Source organism: Pholcus phalangioides, unplaced genomic scaffold (assembly GCF_987345545.1).
Source record: "Pholcus phalangioides strain wild (caught in Gottingen) unplaced genomic scaffold, Ppha-v1.0 ptg000003l_1, whole genome shotgun sequence".
Lineage (NCBI taxonomy): Eukaryota > Metazoa > Arthropoda > Arachnida > Araneae > Pholcidae > Pholcus > Pholcus phalangioides.
Genome location: NW_028301596.1, coordinates 46,205,607 through 46,228,199, shown reverse-complemented (window position 1 = coordinate 46,228,199; position 22,593 = coordinate 46,205,607). Strand labels below are relative to the sequence as shown.

Sequence of the window (22,593 nt, the reverse complement as noted above, 5' to 3'; positions counted from 1 at the left end):
AATTCGATTTTGGACTTTGTCAATAATTCAGTGCCTGTAGCTCATCATCAAATCCAGATGTTTCAATGAAATTGATGTGACCTTATAGAATTTTTTCTGCGCTTTCCTAATATGTGCTTAGTTTGCGTGTCGGTCTCGAAGAAACTTCATAAATCCGGGTTTTTTCAGACTTGACTTTTTTTTCTCTTCCATAATCGATTATCCACCATAACTCGAAAACAGTTCGAGATAGAACATGGTTGGTAGGTTGTTTCATGATCCACTTGGGCTCGTCTGTCACCCCCTTTCGTTTGGCGGAATAGGTCAGATTCATCCTGTATATTATTAATATTTCCTTGATATATTGTGTTGCTGTACGGGTCTTCTTTCACTTCGTTGGTCAATTGCCTGTTGTGGCCTTTGTATGTGTATTTGAAGAGTTCTTGAGGATTTGTTTTTCTCACTATAGTGGCACCCCCCCCCCCCCAATTCTAAAAATTGGAAAAAGTGACGTTACCAAGAGAGAGCGCGCACAGGCGTCCTCCTCCTCAGTTTCCGAATCTGGTAACCCTATCTAGAAATTCAATACCATTCACAGACCCCTCTCTTTTTAGACTTTTTAAAGTTCATACCAAAACATACATTTCACTGTGATTTTATATCACATATTCGCTAGATTTAAACCCAAGCAAACGGTTTGTTTCGAATTAACACGAATGCGTCAGGCATCACAATTTTTCTTCCGGGAATCATGCCCTACACCTGAATATTTTTGGGTTCTTAGGCCAAAACGTTAATTAGGGCCCCTTATATCGATCACGTCAGCTTCTCCCCTTGTGGGACGGATGCTGGAAGTCCTCTAATTCCATGATGGAAGACACAACGACAGTATTTCTTGCAATGATAATATTGATCTGATTTGTAACGTTGGGGTTATTATTTTCTTCTGGACAGGGGGGGGGGGGGAACGGACAGGACAAGTGGCGCTCTCCATGAAAACAGAAATCAATAACCTGATTTTTTATAGTTTTGCTGCGTTGGAGCGGAACTTGCGCGGAAGTAAATATTGGAGATCACGTTTCAAGTCAGTGATTTATTTTCACGGTAGGATAAATAATGGAAAAGGCGGAGACAGTATCCCCCCCCCCCCCGAGCGTGAATGAATACTTGACGATTTCACGTCCCACGTTGTAATCTCTTTGCACGAAAGCCAGATCCATCACTTACTACCGGTGTGGACATATTCAAAATGTATCAGTGATATTTTTATAATTAATAAAAGGGTGCACTCTCAAATTTTCCACAAAACATATTTTTCAATTTTTCCATTTTTAAATACTTTGAAATTTTCTGCGTCTAACTGTGTTCAAGCTGTACTAAAAATATTTTCAAAATGTTTTTATATAAACTGCTGGCACGCATTACACATGTGCTAATGTTTTTCACTAGAATTCTTTTTCCTCAAAACTACGTTTTTTCTTAGCTAAGGAACATTTTTTGGAGCACGAAAACGGTTCGGATAGGATAGGGTTGGTGAAATGCTCTATGTTCACCTTCGGCTCGTCTATCACCCCCTTTCATTTGACAGAATAGGTTGGATTCACTCTGTATGAGGAAAAAAATCATAACACGGTCGGGTCTTGTCCTGTTTCGCAGGACAACAAATATCCTGCCAACAGACTATGGAGGTTCTGAGAGTTGCTACCCCCAGGTTGTTGAACGTCCAAGGAGGGTGCCCCCCAAACAAGATGGAGCAATAAGATCCGAAAGTTACTGTTGGTGAGAGTTAACTGGATAAAAATTGCATCAGTCAAAAAAAAGGAAAAATTTAGAGGATATCTACATCCAGGATATAGGTGGGAACGGGGGAAAGGAGGGATCCCTCCATTCAGAATCATTGTGATAAGTAGGAGGGTGGAAGTGGACATTTGCCTCCTTCGTTCACTGTACAACCCTCAGTGATTCGCCCCTGCCCCCGTTCAAGAAGTCTGTATCCACTTATTATCCAGGAAAGGATTGAAAAATGATTGATGATGGGGACATTAACTAAGAAGGAAAAAAAAGATAAGCGTGATCGGCCCGACTCGGCCGATCACGCACGCTTTTCTGCTTCAATTTCCGTTCCGACTTCGCTGTTACCAACTGTCATGGCGGCAGTTGTGAAATTGTCACCGGTCTGAAGTCGCGAACCTGGAACTCTTCTTCAGCAGCTCAGAGTCTTTGTTCTGCATTCACAAGATCGAAGATCATCCCTCGAAGTTCTAACTCATCATCAGTGCCATTGGCGGACGAACTGAAACTTGTGAAGCCGCTACTTCAATCCGCAGATGCAACCGAACGCAGTTCTCTAACTTCATTGACTCGCTTTTCATTATACAATTTCTATGGTTTATCCCCGCGCGTAGGCTTTTCTATCTTTTTTCATTCATTCATCAAATTTACTGATTTATTTTAATTTCCTCGAGTGTCGGTTTAAGTACGCTAATGAAGGTGGTGATGTATTCAGTGAGTTCTCAACGTTAGTCGGGTTTCGGTCAAAGGGTGCCATTCGCGACGGAATAGAAATGGGCAATCGTATCACGGGAGTGACTAACGTTTAGCACTTTTTTGTCCGATACTTGATGGACGACTTAATTTACACTGAAAAACGGAAAAACTGATAAGAACAATCGTATTCAAATAAGGGAGAAATCTGCTGCAATGGCAGGTTATGGGTCATTCAAGTATTATGTCAGCATCAAGGGGGGGAGGTGGGTTTCGGATTTGCTGACTTTTGATAAGGGGGGAGGTAGGGTTTGAAGGTTGCTTAAGTCATCAACCACCCCTTTTTGGAGATATGAAATATTCTAAGCTGCTGACGAAATTTTGCTGACAGGGCGGAGGGGGGAGGGGATCACTGTTTTGCTGACTTTTGCTGGCAAGAGGGGCGGGAGGGGGGCGGGTCCAAAATGGCTGAAAACCCACTTACGTAATACTTGAATGGCCCCTTATCGCGATTTGAATGTAACTTAATAGTAGGTGCTCGTGGGATGGGTCACAGCATTTCCGAGACAGAAATTCTATTTGTATTTTAGCGCGCGACCATCGCAAGAGTGCAGGTGCCATGAACATAAGGAATCCGGAAAAACATCGAATCTCCGACAAAAGTACGAGTGAAAAATGTCCATAAAATAAAGGGACCACCGACCACTGACAAGAATCGTTTCACGAGATAGACGAGCAACACGACACTGCCCCTTTATCACTTGGAAGTCTGGGGGGGGGGGCTGGGGGGGGCACGATGATGATGTCAATTCATATATACATTAGAGTCTATCCACTCCACTTTTGACGCTGCGGAGGGCATGTGGGCAATGCCCCCCCCCCGTATCTTCGCCCATGTGAAAACTGCACAACGATCCTTCCTTGATATGGGCTTTCTGAGGCCATTCCAGGAGGACAGTCGAGGAGGACATTAAAAAGCCGGGTTTTCCTAGGAATAGGTTTTTTGCGCCATGTGAACCGAATCAGACAATTTCGCGCCGGCAGAAACGTGTTACATAATCACGCTATGCGTTTATGTTTTCCTAGCGTGGCGCATCAGATCAGGGCGGCTATATAAAGTACATGGCTTTGGCATCAGCTACTCTGTCGTCTGCATGCTCCGGTTTGAAGGGAAGGGAAGGAAAACACACAAGATTGAAGAGAACATCGGCAGAACGCGCGGCGCACGACGCATTTGATTCTTTCAGAAGTAGTCGGCCAATCACGCCCGCCGTAAAGCGCTGTCGTGAGGCGTATTGCACTCTGTAGAACAGTCATACCGCTTTTCTTATTGGTGAGTGGACGGCGTGCGCACTTGGCGATTCACGTTGCACGCAGCGCAGAAAACCTGCTCCTAGGAAAGCCCTGCATTAAGTTTCATTATTCTCTCGCTGTGCGAGAATGTCACCTTTGCGCGTTGAAAACCACAGAGACAATCTACAGTCGACCACAGCATGCTGTCTACGGAGATTCCGAGACCTCACGATGCAAGTTCATCACGTCACAGGGGCGTACGCATGATTGGGTTTTTGAGCGGGGGGGGGGCAATTATTAAAGAGAAAGTTTGACTTATTAACCACCAAAAAGCAATTTAAATTGATAGGAATTGATTATTATAGCTTAAAATATTTTTTTTTCGAAATTTCAATTTTCAAACAAAAAATATAATGAAATATAATGAATAGCCATTGATGTTCATAATTTAATAATAGAAAACCTGGTAACCCCACATTTTATTGAAACATAAATAACTAAACAAATAAGAAAAAAAAATCTTAATAAATACGGGATGTATAGTCATGAGCTTCCTACACCGGATCGGAGCTTTAAAAAAACCGCAGTAGAGCGCGCTAGTGTAACATTCTTTTTTTTTTTTTTTTTTTTTGTCTTACATTCTAAGTTCATCATTTAGAATGTGGCAACAGCACGAGTTCCCGCTCTTTTTAAGTTTTTCAGATGTGATAAACTTTGTCGTCTGATTTTGTAGTGTTTCTTGAATCACCCTTAAACAAGGCCTTAAAAAAAATGGCCTCCGACAAAGCAGCTTACCAGTCGGTTTTGAATTACCTGACGAAGATGAACAGGCCTTACAGCGTCATGGACATCGTCACCAACTTGGGGAACAAGGAAACCAACAAGGCCGCTGCTGTGCGCGTCCTCACCCGGATGGCAGAAGAGAAGAAAGTCGTCGAAAAGGCTTACGGCAAGCAAAAGATTTATTACGTCAACCAGGACCAGTTCGGCGCTGTTTCCGACCAGGACCTGAAACAATTGGACAGCGAAATATCCAACCTCACCACGACTCTGAACGAGATCCAAGCGATGGCGAACAACGCCGAGAAGGAGACGGCCGCCTTATCCAAGAGCATGACGACCAGTGAAGCCAAAGCAGAGTTGAAGAAAATCGAAGCCGAGCTTCCAGCTCTGCAGAAGCGCCTTGGCGCTTTGAAAAGCAACTCCTCCGTCGCCAAAGTTGATCCTAAGGAGAAAGCCAAGCTCCAGTCCCTCAACGAGAAATATTCCGGTGCCTGGAGGAAGCGGAAGCTGATGGCCAATGATATGCTCAACGCTATCTTGGAGAACTATCCAAAACCCAAGAAAGTTCTCATGGAAGAGTTATCGATCGAAACTGATGAGGATAAGAATTGATAGGTTTTGCAACGTGGCGAAATGCTATAAATTGTGATTTATGTGGTGTAAATGCTGTTGAGTGGTGATGTTTGTAAAAAAAAAGTATTTTGTGCAACGTTGTTTCTAACCACACTGTATAAAGATTGCGGTTGAAGGATTTTGGGCTGTATAGTCATGGATGCGTAAACAAACTCATTTCATTCCTATGAGTGATGGGCATCTTGAGTCAATAATTGCCCTTAATGACCACAAGGTGTCCCACCGTCCTTTCATCTGGAACTGCTGTAGTGTAATTGCCTTTTTGGCAGGAAAATAATGATTATCATAAAATGCCGAAGACAAAAAAATATCAATCTATAAAATATAGACGTGAACAATAAAAATGACAGACTTATATACAGGTCTCCCTTAAACACTACTCAGCGGCAATCTGTTGTGCTTGGTTTGAAAAGGGAAAAAAAACTGAGTAAATAAATTTAAGTTATTAAATTTGTTTCCCACATCAGTGTTACATAATAGCATAATTAAATTTTTTTAATGGAAAGAAATGGTACACCTTTTGTGAGACTGTCATTACACCTGTCAAAAGAATGGTAGGAACAGTTATACCTTTATGTCAATTTTCTGGTGGTAATTTTTGTCTGTGACGAGAGAAACGCCTTAAAGCATGACGAGAAGTCGCCTGGAGGGAAACGGAGTCATGCTTTCAAATGTCTTTCTTGCCAAAGAAAAAAATCAACACATCGACAAAAACACTATGGCAATAAAATGAAATTAAAAATGAACAGTAACATTCTCTGACTAAGGAATGGAGATTAAAAATATACCGTTCTAAACCAGATACAGGATTGAAAATAATAAAAACCGGGACTTGTGAACAACCATCCTGTCTCGTATTTATTCTTTGGAATATAAATAGTATTTAAAAATAAACTTTTGTGTATATAATAAATATAATTATAAATGTATGTATAAACCTGGACTTTCTCTTAAATAATACAATGGCCAGGGCAAAAACAATATCTGTATTCAATAAAAACATGATTTGCAGGAAATAATTGCCAGTATGCAAAAAATTAATATAAAATGCGTACAACCTGAGAGAATCCATATGCAATCCTGATATGCAATGTACATGAAGAAACAAAAATGCAAGTTCCGAAAATGTGTGCATATACTATCAGACTAAATTCTAATGCTGCAGTCTATTATAATTACAGCAAACTTCCAGAGGTAGTGGCACCTTCAGTCAATAACCAATAACAAAAAAAGAAATAATAGCTGACAGAAAAAAAAAATAGCAAGGAAGAAAATCTTCTGGATGCACTAACACGCTATATAAAAGGTAAATAAAGTCCTATTAGAATTCTACACACAGGTGGTAACTGAGTTATTAAAAATGCTGACTGCTGTACTTGAAAACATTTAAATGTTGCCATAAAATGTTAATAAATGATACTTATTATAGTGGTTCCCAAGGATGAATCACCAAGTTAGGTTGTAAAATATCGCCAAATCTAGTCTTTTTATTTTTCTGTTACACAAGCTTTGCGGAATCATTACTGTGAAGGCAACCACGAGAAAGTGCCAAGGCAAGAGACTGAACAAGCCAGTGACTTAGGAGGATCTGTCAGTTGTTGGCACATCAAAGAGACTTGTACCATAGCTTCAGAATCATGTATGGCACAATGCTATGGTTGCAACCAATTAAGATGCTGTGAAGAAGGAAAAAGACGGCAGCATCCAGGTGTGTGTGTAAGGCACCTATAAATAAGAGCAGTCTGTTCATCTTTAAATAAATAAAAAAAACTGGTTTAGCGCTCCACTACGTCTAATCTTAAAAAATAATCAGAAAGGTAACAGTTATTTGGCTATATCCAAATAATACTGACATGGCAGATGAGTCAGTTTGGCATTTTACTGAATGCTAGCCAGACGTTTTCCCTTGATTAACATGGTTTTGGTTATCTCTCTATGTGTTTACCAGAATTTAATGCGGTTGATGCATGAAACAAACCTCATAAAGGAATTAATTTACGATCGAATAGAAAGAATAAAGTATAATAAGTTAACACTGCAAATAACTTTGTTTATTTAAAAGCTCTTCTGGCAACAGGCCTAATTGTATACAAGTCCATTGAAAATGATGTGGCGGTGGCGCCTTGATGGCTATTTCCTCTTTGGTGTCTTTGGAAGGCAAGATGATGCTTTGCAAGTGCAGCATTGTTGGAATCATTTCAGACGCTTCTGTTGGCAGCATGTGAAGCTTCTGACACATCGGTTCAGGAAGAGACTGCATTACAAAACATATTTGAGTGAAAATAGAATCACTAAAACTTCCTGTATAGGAAAAATTAACGTAATAAAACGTCATTGTCGGCTCAAAAGATATACGGTCGATCCTGCCTATAATGTTCCCAATTACAACGTTTTCCCGCTTAATACAACTTATTTATGTGATCTCTCAACTAAGTAATTCGCATTAAGATTTCCTGTTTAAAGCGTTTTCTTGCTTAAATTTTTTATTGACTGTTTTTTGAAAAACGTTATAAGAGGGATCCACTGTATTTCGAAGCTCAACCATTCTAACAAAATTTGGCACAAATTTACATGTTGGCATTATACTTTCATGCAAAAGGTTCAGCCAAATTTGACAATCACAAAAAAAGAAGTTGTAGCGTTAAAGTTTTTTTAGGAACCATACACCCTTTTTTTTCAAAAAATCCTCTAAGTATTTATTTTCTACTTTTTTGTTGCAACCCCACAAGTTGCAATCATTTTTTGTGCCGGCAGACAAGTTGACATTTGATTCAAAAAATTTGAAACTGTGTATGCTGCGAGTCAAAACAAGTTTTATTGTTTTTTAAATTAAAAACCACATAACACTCACCTGTTTATTGTATGCCACAGCGTTTTCAGGATTCACTTTCGCTGGTCTGCCTAATATCGTTAGCATTCTCGATCCATAAAACATATCGCCTATGATGCATGCTGCTCTGCTTGACATATAGACACGAATGAAATGCCACATAGCTATACGTGTAAACATGAGATAACTCAATTGAGTGCATTGTAGAGGGATGGTCAAAATGGATTTAAACATTTCAGATACCACAATTATGCATAGCTTCTTCACATGACGTGAAACCACAAAAACAATATAATAATGCTCCTCCCATAAGTAGCTCGACTAATGAATATTTCTGTTGATACAGACGCATATAATAACCTAACAGCCATGTTGTGAGCTGAATTTTCACGCCAATCACCAGTACCTCGTCTTGCGAACAGTGGTTCTCAACCTTTGAAAGCCCACGACCCCATTGGTTTCATTTTTGTGAGTGGGAGGCGTGGTCATGCACGGACTAATGCGAAATAAATGGGTAAAAATGAAATGGTAAACCACTCATGGCCCAATGGTTGAGACACTGCTTCAGAACACCCCAGGGAATATGTTGTCAAGCAGCTCCATGGATTAATTCAAAAATTGAAATCTTTTACATTAAGTTCAGTTTGAGCACCTACAGGTCGGAACTACCCTGTTAGTGAGGGATTCAAGTGATGGAAGAAAAAAATATTAGCAAAAAATCAACCTACTAGCACAGTGATTCCTCATTCACTGGGCCATGGTCTGATCCGAGTCCCAAGTGTTTCATTTTTCTCATTTATTTTCCATTAGTCATCTGTATGACCAGGCCTTCAACTCAAAAAAGAAATCAACCAGGCGGCTTCCAAAGGTTGAGAACCACTGTACTTGCAGACACAGTAGGGGGGGGGGGAGTTTCCCTAGTATAATAAAAGTATGCATTTCTAACCCCTGATTAAGGGTCACCACCTCTTTTAAGGACTAATTTTTTGTCCCACTGGTGTCTGCCAAAGAGGTTTAACTGTATTTGAATAAAAAGCAATAAAACACCTGAGAAAAATAGCCATTTCTTCAACTAACGACATAAGTATCAGCAGTATCATCAATCAGGGAATGGTGGTGGATGCTCGTCATTATTCTCTGATGTTACAGTGATACCTTGGTGTATTAATTTTTTGGCTAACGAAAATTTTTGTCATGATTTTTCTGCCTCTACTAATGAATATTTCCTTTGATACCGATGTATATGCTAACCTAACACAGCTGCGTTGAGAGTTGAATTTTCCCGCCTATCACCACCATCGCAATTAATGTCACATGAACCAGGTTAACTCATGTCCACCTCGCAATCTTTTTCTGATATATCTCCACTGCCCCTTCTGAAAATTTTTGAATCATTTCATGTAAAATGAAAGATTGTGTTAAAAGAAAATGCATTGAGAGAAAAATGGTGCCAATGTTTTCAGAGCACGTGTTCTTTCAGTGCAAGACTCTTGGCATTAAAATGGACATTCTAGGTCAGAGGTTCCCAAACTTTCTGTTCTACCACCCCCTTCTTCAGAAATTATTTTGTTCTCATTGCCCAGAACTTAGTCAACCCATAGGATTCTATGTTATACCCATAACTTCTAATGCCCCAGGGAGCAATATTGCCTACTTTGCGAAGCACTTCTAGGTGCTTATCTTTTCCATCTGCATGTATCAGCCGCAGAAATGAACTGACCAAATAGAACTGAAATAGATGGGGGACACCTACGATACCCATCTATTGGTTGATGAACAAACACCTTGGGTTGTGTCAACACCAGCTTTAGCAGAATTAAAACTGGTTCTGTGTGTGTGTGTACATTAGTGTAAAAACTCAGCATCTCATCCTCCTATAAATTTTCATTTATTTAATTTTGAAGCTGCACATTTTAGCTTTCTGTCAGTTTTTTTTTTTTTGTCTTTTTAATAGTGTTCCTTGGGTTTTAAAAACTTATCTTCAAATTTTGGGCCGCACCTGAAAAATTTTTTCATAGACACTTATGGGAAATAAAGTTTTGGCTAATGAGTGTGTGACAGCTATTATAGAATAAATTATCTTTATCACTGTACTGTGTAAATTCAGGCGATTTTTAAATAATCAGCTGGGCACATAGTCATACGACGACTATCTCCAGACTTTCCAAAAAAATTATCTGGATCAGTGTTTCCACTGGGGACAATATTGCCCTCCTCTCCTATGGGTTCCAAAACTGGCTGGGGTGGAGAACATGGTTGAAAAGATTCTTGAGGGCTTGTTCGAAAAAAAAAAATAATGCCGAGATTTTTTCCGGAAAGTTATTAAAAATGGCAAGGACAAATAAGTTCGGGAAACTCTGGTCCAGATCATAATGATAATCCTTAGGAAAAATTCTAAGAATTCTTATTTATCTTGATTCTTGAAGCTGCATTGCTACTCTTACTTGTTGAAACAGCGATCTCCAGAAGTGCTGTGTGGAGTTCTCTGTTCACTGCAAGAGTTCTGTATTCTGCCAGACAAGTCTTCACTCGCTTCATTTTTACGTCCGTCTTTGAGAAATCAGTCACTAGAACAGGCTTTGAGAAAGAGTTTCATTATTTTTTAGAAACACGCCCAATTGACAAGAAAGAACAAAAGTAGTAAGATTTTTCTAAATTAATTTTTCCTGCGGCAAAGCCATTGTTTTATACATACAAAGCCCTTGCAATAAGATAAATCACTAATTGGAAGAAAATGCCTGGCTATATGCCTCCATGAAATTTCTGGGATTTGGATAGATAAAACTGTCTAGACCAGGGCTCTCCAACCTTTCAGACATCTCGGGCCAAAAAAATATTTCCATGAAGGCCAACAAGACATACTGCAGCATCTACATTCTCACAGTGGAGTCTTAATGAGTGGGAAAAACGGGCGCAAAGCTTTGAGTCAAAAGGGGGTGGGGAAGGGAACTATATTATTGGATAGTTTTATTTACTGTGGGACTTTTTCTTCATTCAACATGAGTTTTTATTAATTCTGAGTTATTTTTCATTAAATATAAACTTTCTCTTCTATTCTGAAATTATTTTCTCATTGAATATATGAATTTCCACTTGATGTAATTATTTGTGTGTATTGTGAATACTTCTAAATGTATTATTTTCCTTGAAGTAATTTGAAAAAAATTAATTTCAAAAATATTTCTGAAAATATTTTTCATTAATTTAATCTAATTTTCAAGAATTTCAAAATATTTGTGAAATCACTTCTTTAAATAATTTTAAAATTATTTCTTTCATTGATTCTGGAATTCTCATTATTTCCGAAATGATTTCTAAAAGCAATTTTGAAATTACTTCATTCACAAAAATTCTGGAATACATTTTTTTTATTGAGACTTTTCTCTCTTTCAACATTTCTATAAATTCTGTAACTATGTAAGCCTTTTTGTTGGCGGGCCACTGCAAAAAGCTTCGAGGGCCAGACGTTGAAGACCCCTGGTCTAGACACTTTAGGTTGTGATAGATCAGTTTCCTAAACTTTTTGTTCCATTGCCTCCTTCTTCAGAAATTTTTTCCTCTCATCACCCCACCACTAACTCAAGCAAATCCATAGGATTCTGTTATACTATTAGCTTCTATGGCCCCCGCAGACCAGTCTATCGCCCACCATGGGGGCAATATTGCCCACTTTGGGAAACACTGTGATAGATGAATAGTAAAAATTTACATAATTATTTCATACATACATCATCTGAATATCATCAATCAAGTTTTGAGACTCAATTCATAAAGACTCAATCTTGCACTATACAGGCTGTAGGGCTGGATTTTTGTGAGGGGTAATTTTGACATGATTTTGCCACCCTCATAACTGCAAAATTCAATCATTTTATAATCTATATATATAAAATTGATTCTGTCTGTGTGCGTGTATATGTTCTCTATACCAATTAATATTAGTAAAAATTAGTAAATCTCTACGATTTTAGATCGATTGTCACCAAATTTTACATATATACCAAATGGGACCCGACTTGAATGATAGGCTACTTTAAAAGTTCATCAAAGCAGGGCAAATGCCAGAAACGGGCAAAACACTGTCAGGCAACAATGGTTTCTGGGCCTCAACAATCACTTTCGGGATGTTTATTTTGTTACCGTGGTTGCCTAGCAATGCGTTTCAGACGTGTATATGCCTTTACAATGGTTTGTCACTTCTTTAATGCTGCCAGTATATGAATAATAGTTTGACACATTTTCAATCCTCCCAGTAATGAGACTTTTTGAATAGACATCAGAATCATCATCAGCATCACTTTGAGGGTCAGGCAAAGGATGATCCTCATAGAAATCAGTGTTAAAATTGATTTTACAGTAGAAATGCGAAAATTTAGTGGGGTTTCCCGCCACATCAATAATTTAAAAAATTGTATTGAATTCTCGATTTTTGAAATATTAAGTTAGAGATACAAAGCCCAAAAGATTAAATATGAAGTAATTAGTGGGACCTACTTTTGCATTGGATATTCATGCAATAACATTGATTTTAACCTTTTTTTATATCTTCTCAAGAATGAAAATTAATGTCTCTGTATTGTCTTCTAATATTCAATTGCATAAATTCCTATAGCTTAGGTTGTTTTAAAATTAAAAGGTCTGTAAAGTACATCGAAGAAATTCCACAGATTTAATTCAGCATTTTTTGAAGCAGAAACAGGCAGATTGTTAACTTGAAGTTCCAGGGGAAAAAATTGAAATGCCTAGTGCCCATCAAAAAGAAAAAAATTATTCATTTCTATGTTTCTTTCTTTCATGAGTCACCAGGAAGTCGCCATATTGGTTAACTTGCACATGATTTGCATGTCCCTCAAATAAATACAAAGAAAGAGGGGAGATATCATGTGATCCAAAAAATCTCATTGAAGAAAACCCGGGTAGTGCCAGTATTATATAGCTAGTGGATTTTTTGTTCCCTCCTGAAATTTTTCACCCCTCAAAGTTTGCCGGCTGAGGCAGTTATTCCCCCCCCCCCCCCAGTTACGGCCCTGACAGGCTGTCACCATAAGTTCGGATAGAGTTTCTAAAAAATTTCATACCAGGGTGCGATATGCACCCTCAGACTTAGCAAAGAGTTGGATGAAAAGAAAAAAACTTTAAAATTCCCACCGATAGGTAGTTTCAAATACATTAAAAAAATCTAGATCAGAGGTCTTTAACCTTTTTCTAGTCACGAGCACAGCCTTTAGCTATCACCAAAAGAAAACACCCTTACAACAAGGTTGACATATAAACGCATGGAACCAGGATTATTTCAATCTTTAAATGTAATTTGTACATGGTGTTTAATTGGAACGTTGATCGAGTGCTCATCAGTGCCAAATCAAGCACAAATATCGAGCACCATGGTGCACACGAGCAATGGGTTGAAAATGCCGGTCTAGACCTTCCACACTAATTTGATTCCTTTAAAAGACAATGGGAATCAACAACTAGCATATGGATAACTTCCTTAGCAATAGTGGGGTGAGATTGCTTCATTCAGTCATTGTGATTTTTTGAAAGGCTGCGATGTTCACATTGGAAAAAGTTGTTTTATGTCAACAATGAGTCGGCTGTATTACAAAAAATTTAGAACAAAAAATAAAATCAAGGAAGGGTGAGGCCTCTTGACTAAAACTGGGCTCAGATAGAAAGGCAATTCAATGAAACTGGTGGCTTAGAAGATTGTTTGCAGGCTGTTGTCAGCAGAATGTACTAAGGGGAGTATCAACGCAAATGCAGGCACCTGCATCATGTTTGTATGAAGCCTATACACCTTATCTGAGCTAAAATAATGAGCTGCATAATCTAGATGCTTTTCATGTATTTTGTTGGCATAGTGCACACATATGCCAACAAAATACATATTACAGTGAGAATTTCACATGTCTTTTTCTTGTGTAAGAACAAAACAAATCAGCCTCTTTGACGAGTCCAAGGGCACAAACAGCATTTCAGTACACATCCCAAATGTTTTCTAAAATCTGTCCAAATTTATGGGGGGGGGGGGTCATATATATAAAAATACATCAGATCAGTTGGCTTTAGCTTTGATGCTGGGGGCATTGCCCCTCCCTGTATCTCTACCCATGGGGGGTAATGCATTTCAAGCATTAAAGAGGAAATCACGATGAAGCCTGGGGGAGAACTAATCTCACAAAAAGGCTGATGTTTATTAGTATTAGGTAGTACTGTATAAAGGAAATTTCTAATGAATCATTGATTTTAAATTATACCCCATTCTGGACATTTATGCTAAATTTCAAGTCAGCTTCTATTCTTCACTACTCACTGTGTCTTTCAAACACACATTTCCCTAGTTGCACTATTTATGGCGTAACTGTAAAATGCTGGGTCCACTTTAACTGAAGCACATAACACACCTACCTGTTTTTCACCTCTGGATTGAACGTCAATCATCTTCAATCCAACCTTCTCTTTCTTAGCCAGCTCCACAGGATAACCTTTAGTTATGGCCCTTCAAAGAAAAGTGAAAGTAAATGAGTAAGCACAATTATATTGTAATCTTGCAGTATTTGTCAATAGAGGTGCCCCATGAGTTTAGTGCATGCCGCACCATTTATTTTTCATACCAGTGTGGATGGTGGGGAAAAGCAAGCTGACTTCCAGCGCAATATGAAATTGGCTGCAGAGGCTCTAGTACAGATAAACATCCGGGGCCAAGTTGTTAATCTTTCTACATCTCCTTAGCTCATAGGAATCACGAGAGGTCTCCAGAACATTGGCCCAGCTGTTCTTACATAGTATGGCTCTGCTTGTATCTGTGTCTACAATTGAAATTGTGCCTAAAATTTTATAGGTATGATTGCTAAATTGGAATCAGGGCAATATAAAATATTCAAAATTCATGTCAGCATATCTACTCTCATGTAAAGGGGTTGCCAAGTCTCAGAAGAAAAAAAATTATTTTGGACTGCTTTACTCCAAGGAAAAAATGCATGGCTTCTATGATTGATAAAAGTCGCCAAACAGCCAGCCTCAACACAGTTCAGACTTTTTACTGTCAAATTGGTAAGGTGACCAATATTCTGAGAATGACCATACCTCCCACTTTGTCTGTCCAGCTTTTGGCGCAATGGTGATTTTGATTTAGGCATAGTAATAACCCTATTATTCTGTGATAATTGGCAACTTTGTGCTGCTTAACATTGGCTAGCACATTGTCAGGTTTCCCAAAGAGAAAAAAATCCTTACTCTGTCTTTCAAAAACATCGTTTTTATATTTGTCTGTTTACTGTTTTGTGAGTTTGGATTCACTCAAAAATTTCCCGAATTTTCATTCCTCAAAGTTTGTAGTCATGGTATTTAATTATTAATTGAATCTGAACTGGTTTTTTTTTGTTTTGTTTTTGCTGTTTCTCGTCAAGTTCAATCTGAGAATCCCTAATGCCACCATATCATTTTTTTGAGGGGATGGGGGAAGAACAGGTGGGCCTGTTGTCCCAGATGCTGGACTAGAGGGGGTACTGAATTCACTTTAACTGCTCTTTCTACATTGCATGGGGGCACCAATATGAGTGCTTGCTCTGGTTGACAAAATATCTAGTTGCAGCTCTGGTTTGTGGTTTTCCCCGAGAATAAGATGGTCCAGCAGTAATAATTCAAACTTCCATATTTGCAAACAAGAAGAAATGCTGCCATTTGCTAATGAGAATAATGCATAAATATCGTAAAATAAATAATACTGACCAATTTACGAGGTGAGGTATTTTATTCGTCTTCGCAATGTTCATAGACTTCCTAATCCTTGATAATGTTTTTTCCGATGCAGCTAAAAGTACTATTCCGCTGGAATACCTAATTGAAATGAAATAAAATTTAACACATCAGGCCTGTATTTTATGTATCTAAATGAAAAGGCATGTTTGATACAGATAACCCTAGATTTAATGGATGGAACAACATTTTCATTCATTAAATCAGACTTGAGATGATCGCAAATATATACAGGCCTGTCATTTAGGGGGGCCCATTGCTCCCCTGGCTTTTGAAAATATACTAAAAATGGTATATATATATATATATACATACATTGAGTATATGTGCTTTGCCCCCCCCCCCCCCGGAAAAAGTTGAAATGACGGCCGTGAATATATACTCAGGTACTCCAGAAAAATCTAATTTTGGCCTATACTGTAAACCAAAAATTGGATACAACAAGAGTTGAGCAAAAATGATAAAAACCATCTTCCGCGAAAGATGCTAGTTCTTCTACATAAAGCCGGGTTTTCCTAGGAATAGGTTTCTTGCGCCACATGAATTGAATTAGATTATTTTGTGCCGGCAGAAACGTGTTACATAATTACACTACGCGTTTGAGTTTTCCTAGTATGGCGCATCAGATCAGGGTGGCTATATTATTGTATATGGCCTTTGCATCAGCTACTCTGCCGTCTGCATGCTCCGGTTTGAAGGGAAGGAAAAAAAACACACTAGAGTGAAGAGAACATCAGCAAAACGTGCGCCGAAAGACGCATTTGACTCTTCCAGAAGCAGTCAGCCAATAACTTCCGACGTAAAGCGCTGTCGTGAGCCGTATTGCGCTCTATAGGAAAAGTCATGCTGTTTTTCTTATTGGTGAGTGGATGGCGTGTCATGCTGGGTGATTCACGTTACACGCGGTACAGGAAACCTGCTCCTAGGAAAACCCGGGTTAACTGTTTGCAGTTAAATGAGCTTAAAATCACTGAGATATAGTGAACCATGCACAGGAACATCGTTCTCATTATTTTCATTGAACTCATGTGTGATGTCCCTCTTGTCCAGAAGCGTATTTATAGAGAGGGAGGGCCTAAGAATTTGAGGAATGAGTAGTCAAGAAAAACAATAGAATGTGGGAAAGGTGGCAAAACTTGTATGGCCCATAGGCAGCATAAATCCACCTAATCCTAGAAAATGAGGTATTAGGTCAGTGAGTGGCCAAATGAGAGACCAAGAGAGTTTGCATGCAAGTGAGTGGCCTAGCGAGTATGCAAGCATGTGAGTAATCAAAAGAGTGGCTTAGAAAGCAATGGACCGAATCGATAAGTGACTACAAAGTGATGAGCACAGTATCTCAGGTGGATAAGATACTCGCCTAAAGTACCAAAGGATGTTTAGAAGTGTTCCAAGTTAAATAACCGGCTCGTCCTTGTCAGAAACTTTCCTGATGTGGGAGGTACAACAGAAACACGGACCTGGGCCCAGGGAAAAGATTGCAACAGAGGGGTTAGCGCACCAACCTCTCAGTAAGTATAAGAAAAACTACCATTTGGGATCAGCAATAAATTATAAGTCTTGGTCTAATTAAGATGTTTTCTTTTCTGTTTAATAAATTTCTCTAGCCCACAGCCGGAAAATCCATAAATCCTCCTCAGCTCTTCCAACTGCCGACAAGACTAGAAATCCTACGTTTACCTGTTGGATGTAGCTTTTCCAATACTTTTTCGATAATCTGAAGTATCACCTATAGCGATGTCTTTGAAATGTCTTAACTGATGCATAATGCAAACAACCTACTAGCGGCACAAAGCTTTAATGATCAGCTTTTTGTCAAAAATCAGATAAATATTTTTCATTCTATATGTTGTGTCAAAGACGGAAGAACAAACCCAGATTATATTCAGAACAATTCTAATGTCATATGGTTTCTGTGGGAAACATGCATTTGCAAATTTTAGGTACAGCTAGTTTTAATGTTTTGGCTTAACTTTATTGTACAAGTAATTTATGGATACACGCATGCACTACTCAACGTCAGATAAGACAAAGGAGTTAGGTTCTAAATGACAGAAGTTGCTGAAAATCATATCAGAATTTGAACCTACCTTTCTGCAGATTTCACTAACTGTAGATCGGGATAGTCCAACATGGATTTCAGCTGAGGTAATGCGTCTTCAACTGAATAAGGACAATCTTCATGAGATGCTAAAAGAGATGTATACCTTACATCCTGCTCTTTCGGATCAGAATTAGCTGGAACAAAGAGGGCAGGAGAACAATCACACACAATACACCAATAGAATATTTATTTATAGTTCTTTTACATTTCTTCAATTCTTGACTCATTTGGTGAAATTGAATTTAAGTTATATCGAAGGATAATTTCTTACAGCTTTCATAGCACATGCTTTGGATAAAAAGTCATTTATTGCCTGTTGACATATAAAACACAAAATCCGCTAATCTTACTAATTATATTTGATCATTTTTGTCGCACCACAGCCATTTTCTGTACATAAGGGATAATTAGACCGGGATCTACAATTTATTGCCAATTTCGAACAACAGTTTTTTTATATACTCACCAAGAGGTTGGTGCACTAACCCCTTGTAGGGTTACCTGTGGTAGCAATCCTTTTCTGTAGTCATGCTATTAATTTTTATATAGAGCATCCTGAATAGAACACAGGATCTGATCTACACGTCATTCTTTTCTTTGTCTGGCGAGCAAAGAAGCAATATGGTATACATTTACAGTATAAATTGATAGCAAGAATAATTTGCACTTCTATTAGAAATCGCAGCAATGCCAGATCAATAAGGAAATTTACTACATCAGTAGTAACACAAAAGAATACACTTTTTCCTGAGATTAAGAATGCACGCACAAGATTATGATATGCTTTATAGGATGGGCACATAACCTCTCCTCGATTTGCGGGCCAGTACAAACTGGTGTAGTTATTGTGTTGTGTGGATGGACACATTATTTTCATGAACACCTTTCATGGGTCTGAGTTTGTACAGCCCCTGGTTTATAGTACAGAAATAAATGCTCGAAATAAGGAAAATGAAAAAAAATGCCTTACCATTCTTTGTGTTATAAATTCTTATTCCATAAGGCTTGTTGAGAGCTACGATGCCATCTACCAGTAGGTAAAAAAAAAGGGTAAATAATTGAATGTTAAAATTTGAATGCAGTGAAACACCTAAATATAACACTGGACGAAACCCAAAGAAAACCATCCTTATACAGGGTTTATCACTAAAGATGGGATATATCAATACTATGGGAAGTGTGAGGGGATTGAGAAGAGTTACGTTCTTTTATAGGAGATTACCATTATAAAAGGTGCCATTATATAGGATCTTCATTTTATGTATGATTAAAAAAGAAAAATATAGCGAAAACATGCTCATTCAAAAATCAATGAAGTTAGGAGAGTATATATATTTTTCCATTTAAAGCTAGACCATATTTACTATCCATGTTGCAAAACAGTTTTTCCATGAGCACCAATATTTGCATTCGAAGAAAAAAAAACCAATTACAGCCTTACCCTGTTATAGTGAAATTGGGCAAATCGAACATAATTTTTGATTGCTTGAACTCCATTGTAACAGGATTTAACTTTATTATGCAAAAATACACAGTTTACACTCTCTTAACACATTGACTTAATTATACCATGGGCGGAGATACGGTGGGGATGAGGCATTGCTCCTCTCCCGGCGTCAAAGATGGAGCCGACTGATCTAATGCATATATGAATTGGCATCATCATTATCGTGCCCCCAGACTTCCAGGTCTATCTCCGCCTATGAATTATACAGTCACACTCTCTTAACGGACACCCCTCACATGCGGTCACTCCTCTTTTATGGCCATATTATAATTTCCCCTTGTATAATAAAAGTATATATTTCAAAACCCTGATTAACAGTCAACCCTCTTTTATGGACAGACTTTTTTTGTTCCATCAGTGCCCGCAAAAGAGAGATTTTACTGTACATTTTTTTCATATTTAATAATGAAAATACTTTTCTCACATTTATCCAGAGGCAGATTTATGGTTTTGCCACCTTTAGGCTACACAAATTTTAAAACCCATTGACTGTTTTATTATGATTTTCTTGACCACTCATTCCTCTAGTTTGACGCCCTAAGCCAGGGGTTCTCAAACTCAGGTGCCTTCAACCTTTGTTCAGGGGTGCAGTGGAAAGGTGTCCCTGACAGAGGTTTTTCGAAATTCTTTGTTAAATACCTCTGGGGAGCAGGCAGAGCTTGTAAATAAGCATTTAATAGAGGAAAGGGGGGCACCAAAAGTGGAAAAAGTTTGAGAATCGCTGCTCTAGGCTACTACTACTACTAAACCAGACATGCACCTCGTCCATATTCCTCTGCAGAACCTCTAACGAATTGGTACATGTTGGAATATGGGTGTACGTATAGTGATCCTACCGTGAAGTTTGTTTCTGTGTAATGCTTGTTATGCGTAGTGCACTACTACATCAATTTTTTAAACTATGAGTATTTTCCTCAACTCATACAGCGTGAAGTGTAATGAATGAATAATTATAACGTTGCAGGTCTGTTGCTCTCTGCGGCGAGACTTTGTAACGGGATGATCAGGTCGTATTTGCACCTCAAAGTTGGGATGCTGCCCTAGGCTATAGGCCATTTAGCCCCTTCCCTGCAAACACATTTCTGTTTCTAAGCCACTCATCACAAATCACATGCTCTAGATTATTTTTTTGTGTTGGCAAATTTACTTTGACTCACGTTTAATGTCAAAAATTTTAGTTTAATGTCTAGGTATGTGAAGAAAAACAAGCCTGAATTCATGGATTTTGCGTCAAAAATGTGTTGTATGATTGTGACAGAAGAGTACGTTACCTCTATGTCACTCTTTTGATCACTCACTGACCTCACCCTACTTAGGTTACTCTTTTGAGTGTACACCGTTCTGATCACTCACATGCTTGCAAACTCTGTTGATCACTCATTGGACAGTCACTGAGTTAGCCCCTCGCTCTCTCGGTAGAGGTGAGGTGGATTTATAGTTTTACTGCCAGCGAGCTATTCAAATTCTACCACCCTTCTCCCATTTCGCTAACTTTCTTGATCACCGGTCCCTAAAATATGATTGCGGCCCCTCCAAAATTGTCACCTATGGCTATAGCTTACCTGCAAATACGTCTCTGTGTATATCGAGACTACTAAAAATAATTCAGATCATGAGTTTGATTGTATTTTATGTATTTAATGATATTATATTTGTATTACCTTTGCAATAAACGATGGACTTGCAGAGATCGTCGACGAATTTAGAGCGAGATTTCCATGGATATAATTTCGAGAAGCAGTGATTGTCAATTTGAGAATGAGAGCTGCTAAAACGCGAAAGAAACAAAACGCCGCAAGAACCCGCGCTTTTCGTTGGGGCGCCTAATGAAATGACAACTTTTGAGAGAGACTTCATCGTCTTTTCCTTGAGAAGTTGTTTACAATTCGAATTGACGCCCTTATGTCTTCTTCACAGGGGACATTGTTTACAATATAATACCATTTGACGTCCTACGGTCTCATACCCTCTTCACGGGACATTGTTTACAAACAGACGATAATTACCTTTAATGTGGTCGGCCTTAGCTCACCCATCCAGCAGCTGAAGCCATCAATCTAAATCGCCATCTGTTGCTGAGTTTCAGAACTTCTATGATTTGAAAATTCAACATCAAAATACAATAACTCTGCTGCTGTGGGGCCGTTCAAGTATTACGTAAGCAAATTTTTAGCCATTTTTGACCCTCCCCCCCCTTGTCAGCAAAATTTCGTCATCAGCTCTTCCCCTCTGAATCCTAACTCATATTTTCATAAAGGGTAGTTGATGACGTAAGCATTATCCAAACCCCCCCCCTCTCTCCTTGTCATCAAAAGTCAGCAAATCGGAACCCCCCCCCCATCTTTGATGACGCAATACTTGAACGGCCCCTGTCTAGTGGGGACTTATAATACTCGAGCCTCCGAAATCTGTCAATAGATGACAGCAGTAGTTCAATGGTGCATTTAGCTACAAGTTAAGTTGTAGGGGCCGTTCAAGTATTACGTCATCATCGATGGGGGGGAGGGGGTTCCCCGATTTGCTGACATTCGATGACAAGGGGGGGGGGGTTTCGATAATGCTTACATCATCAACCACCCTTTATGAAAATATGAGTTAGGATTCAGAGGGGCAGAGCTGATGACGAAATTTTGCTGACAAGAGAGGGGAAGGGGTCAAAAATGGCTAAAAATTTGCTTACGTAATACTTGAACGGCCCCATATTCAAAAACTTAGAAAAAAGGACGCCTGCGCGTATCCTGGATGACCAATTTACACAACAGATGGCGTCATTTCTTTTTGTCAAAGAAAGAAACCCACCTCTACAGTAGTTTTTCCCTAACTAAAACAGAACTGCTATATATGTTACGGAAATTTAATAAATCCGGTTACTATGCGTGAAAAAATCACCGGCTATATTTTGAAAAAACTTGTAGAAAATTTTAATACACGCTCTATCTTAGCCAGAATGAAATAAGTAATTTTTTTTTAATCCGGCTTCAGCACCGGATACCATCAAAGGTAACAAACACACATCTTTGGTAATTCCCTAAAAAATTCCTCTCTAAATACTGTTTATCTTTCACGTTGTTCCAGACTCTGCCACGAAGCTGAGCTGGAAGAGATCTCGGCAACGGGATAAGTCCAGTGGCAAAGTTCTGGCGTTCATTCATTGTTTATCTTTCACGTAAGATACGAACGCTTGCCAATTGCTTATTATTCATGCATTCGAAAAAATATAAA

General features: G+C 38.7%; 2 protein-coding genes across 2 annotated transcripts; one reads left to right on the top strand and one right to left on the bottom strand.

Moving 5' to 3' along the window:
• The first annotated feature begins 4,423 nt into the window (after positions 1 to 4,423).
• On the top strand, positions 4,424 to 6,179 carry LOC149088701 (homologous-pairing protein 2 homolog). Its single transcript, XM_089249080.1, has one exon. It carries the CDS (start codon positions 4,528 to 4,530, stop codon positions 5,149 to 5,151), a length of 624 nt encoding a protein of 207 aa, XP_089105206.1. The 5' UTR covers positions 4,424 to 4,527; the 3' UTR covers positions 5,152 to 6,179.
• Positions 6,180 to 7,152: 973 nt separating this feature from the next.
• LOC149088700 (mitochondrial mRNA pseudouridine synthase RPUSD3-like) lies at positions 7,153 to 21,380 on the bottom strand. The gene is made up of 8 exons (XM_089249067.1): positions 21,033 to 21,380; positions 18,835 to 18,891; positions 17,851 to 17,998; positions 15,734 to 15,841; positions 14,411 to 14,501; positions 10,447 to 10,579; positions 8,024 to 8,166; positions 7,153 to 7,426 (listed from the first exon to the last, which is right to left on the bottom strand). Exons 1-8 carry the CDS (start codon positions 21,226 to 21,228, stop codon positions 7,202 to 7,204), a joined length of 1,101 nt encoding a protein of 366 aa, XP_089105193.1. The 5' UTR covers positions 21,229 to 21,380; the 3' UTR covers positions 7,153 to 7,201.
• Between the last annotated feature and the right edge of the window lie 1,213 nt (positions 21,381 to 22,593).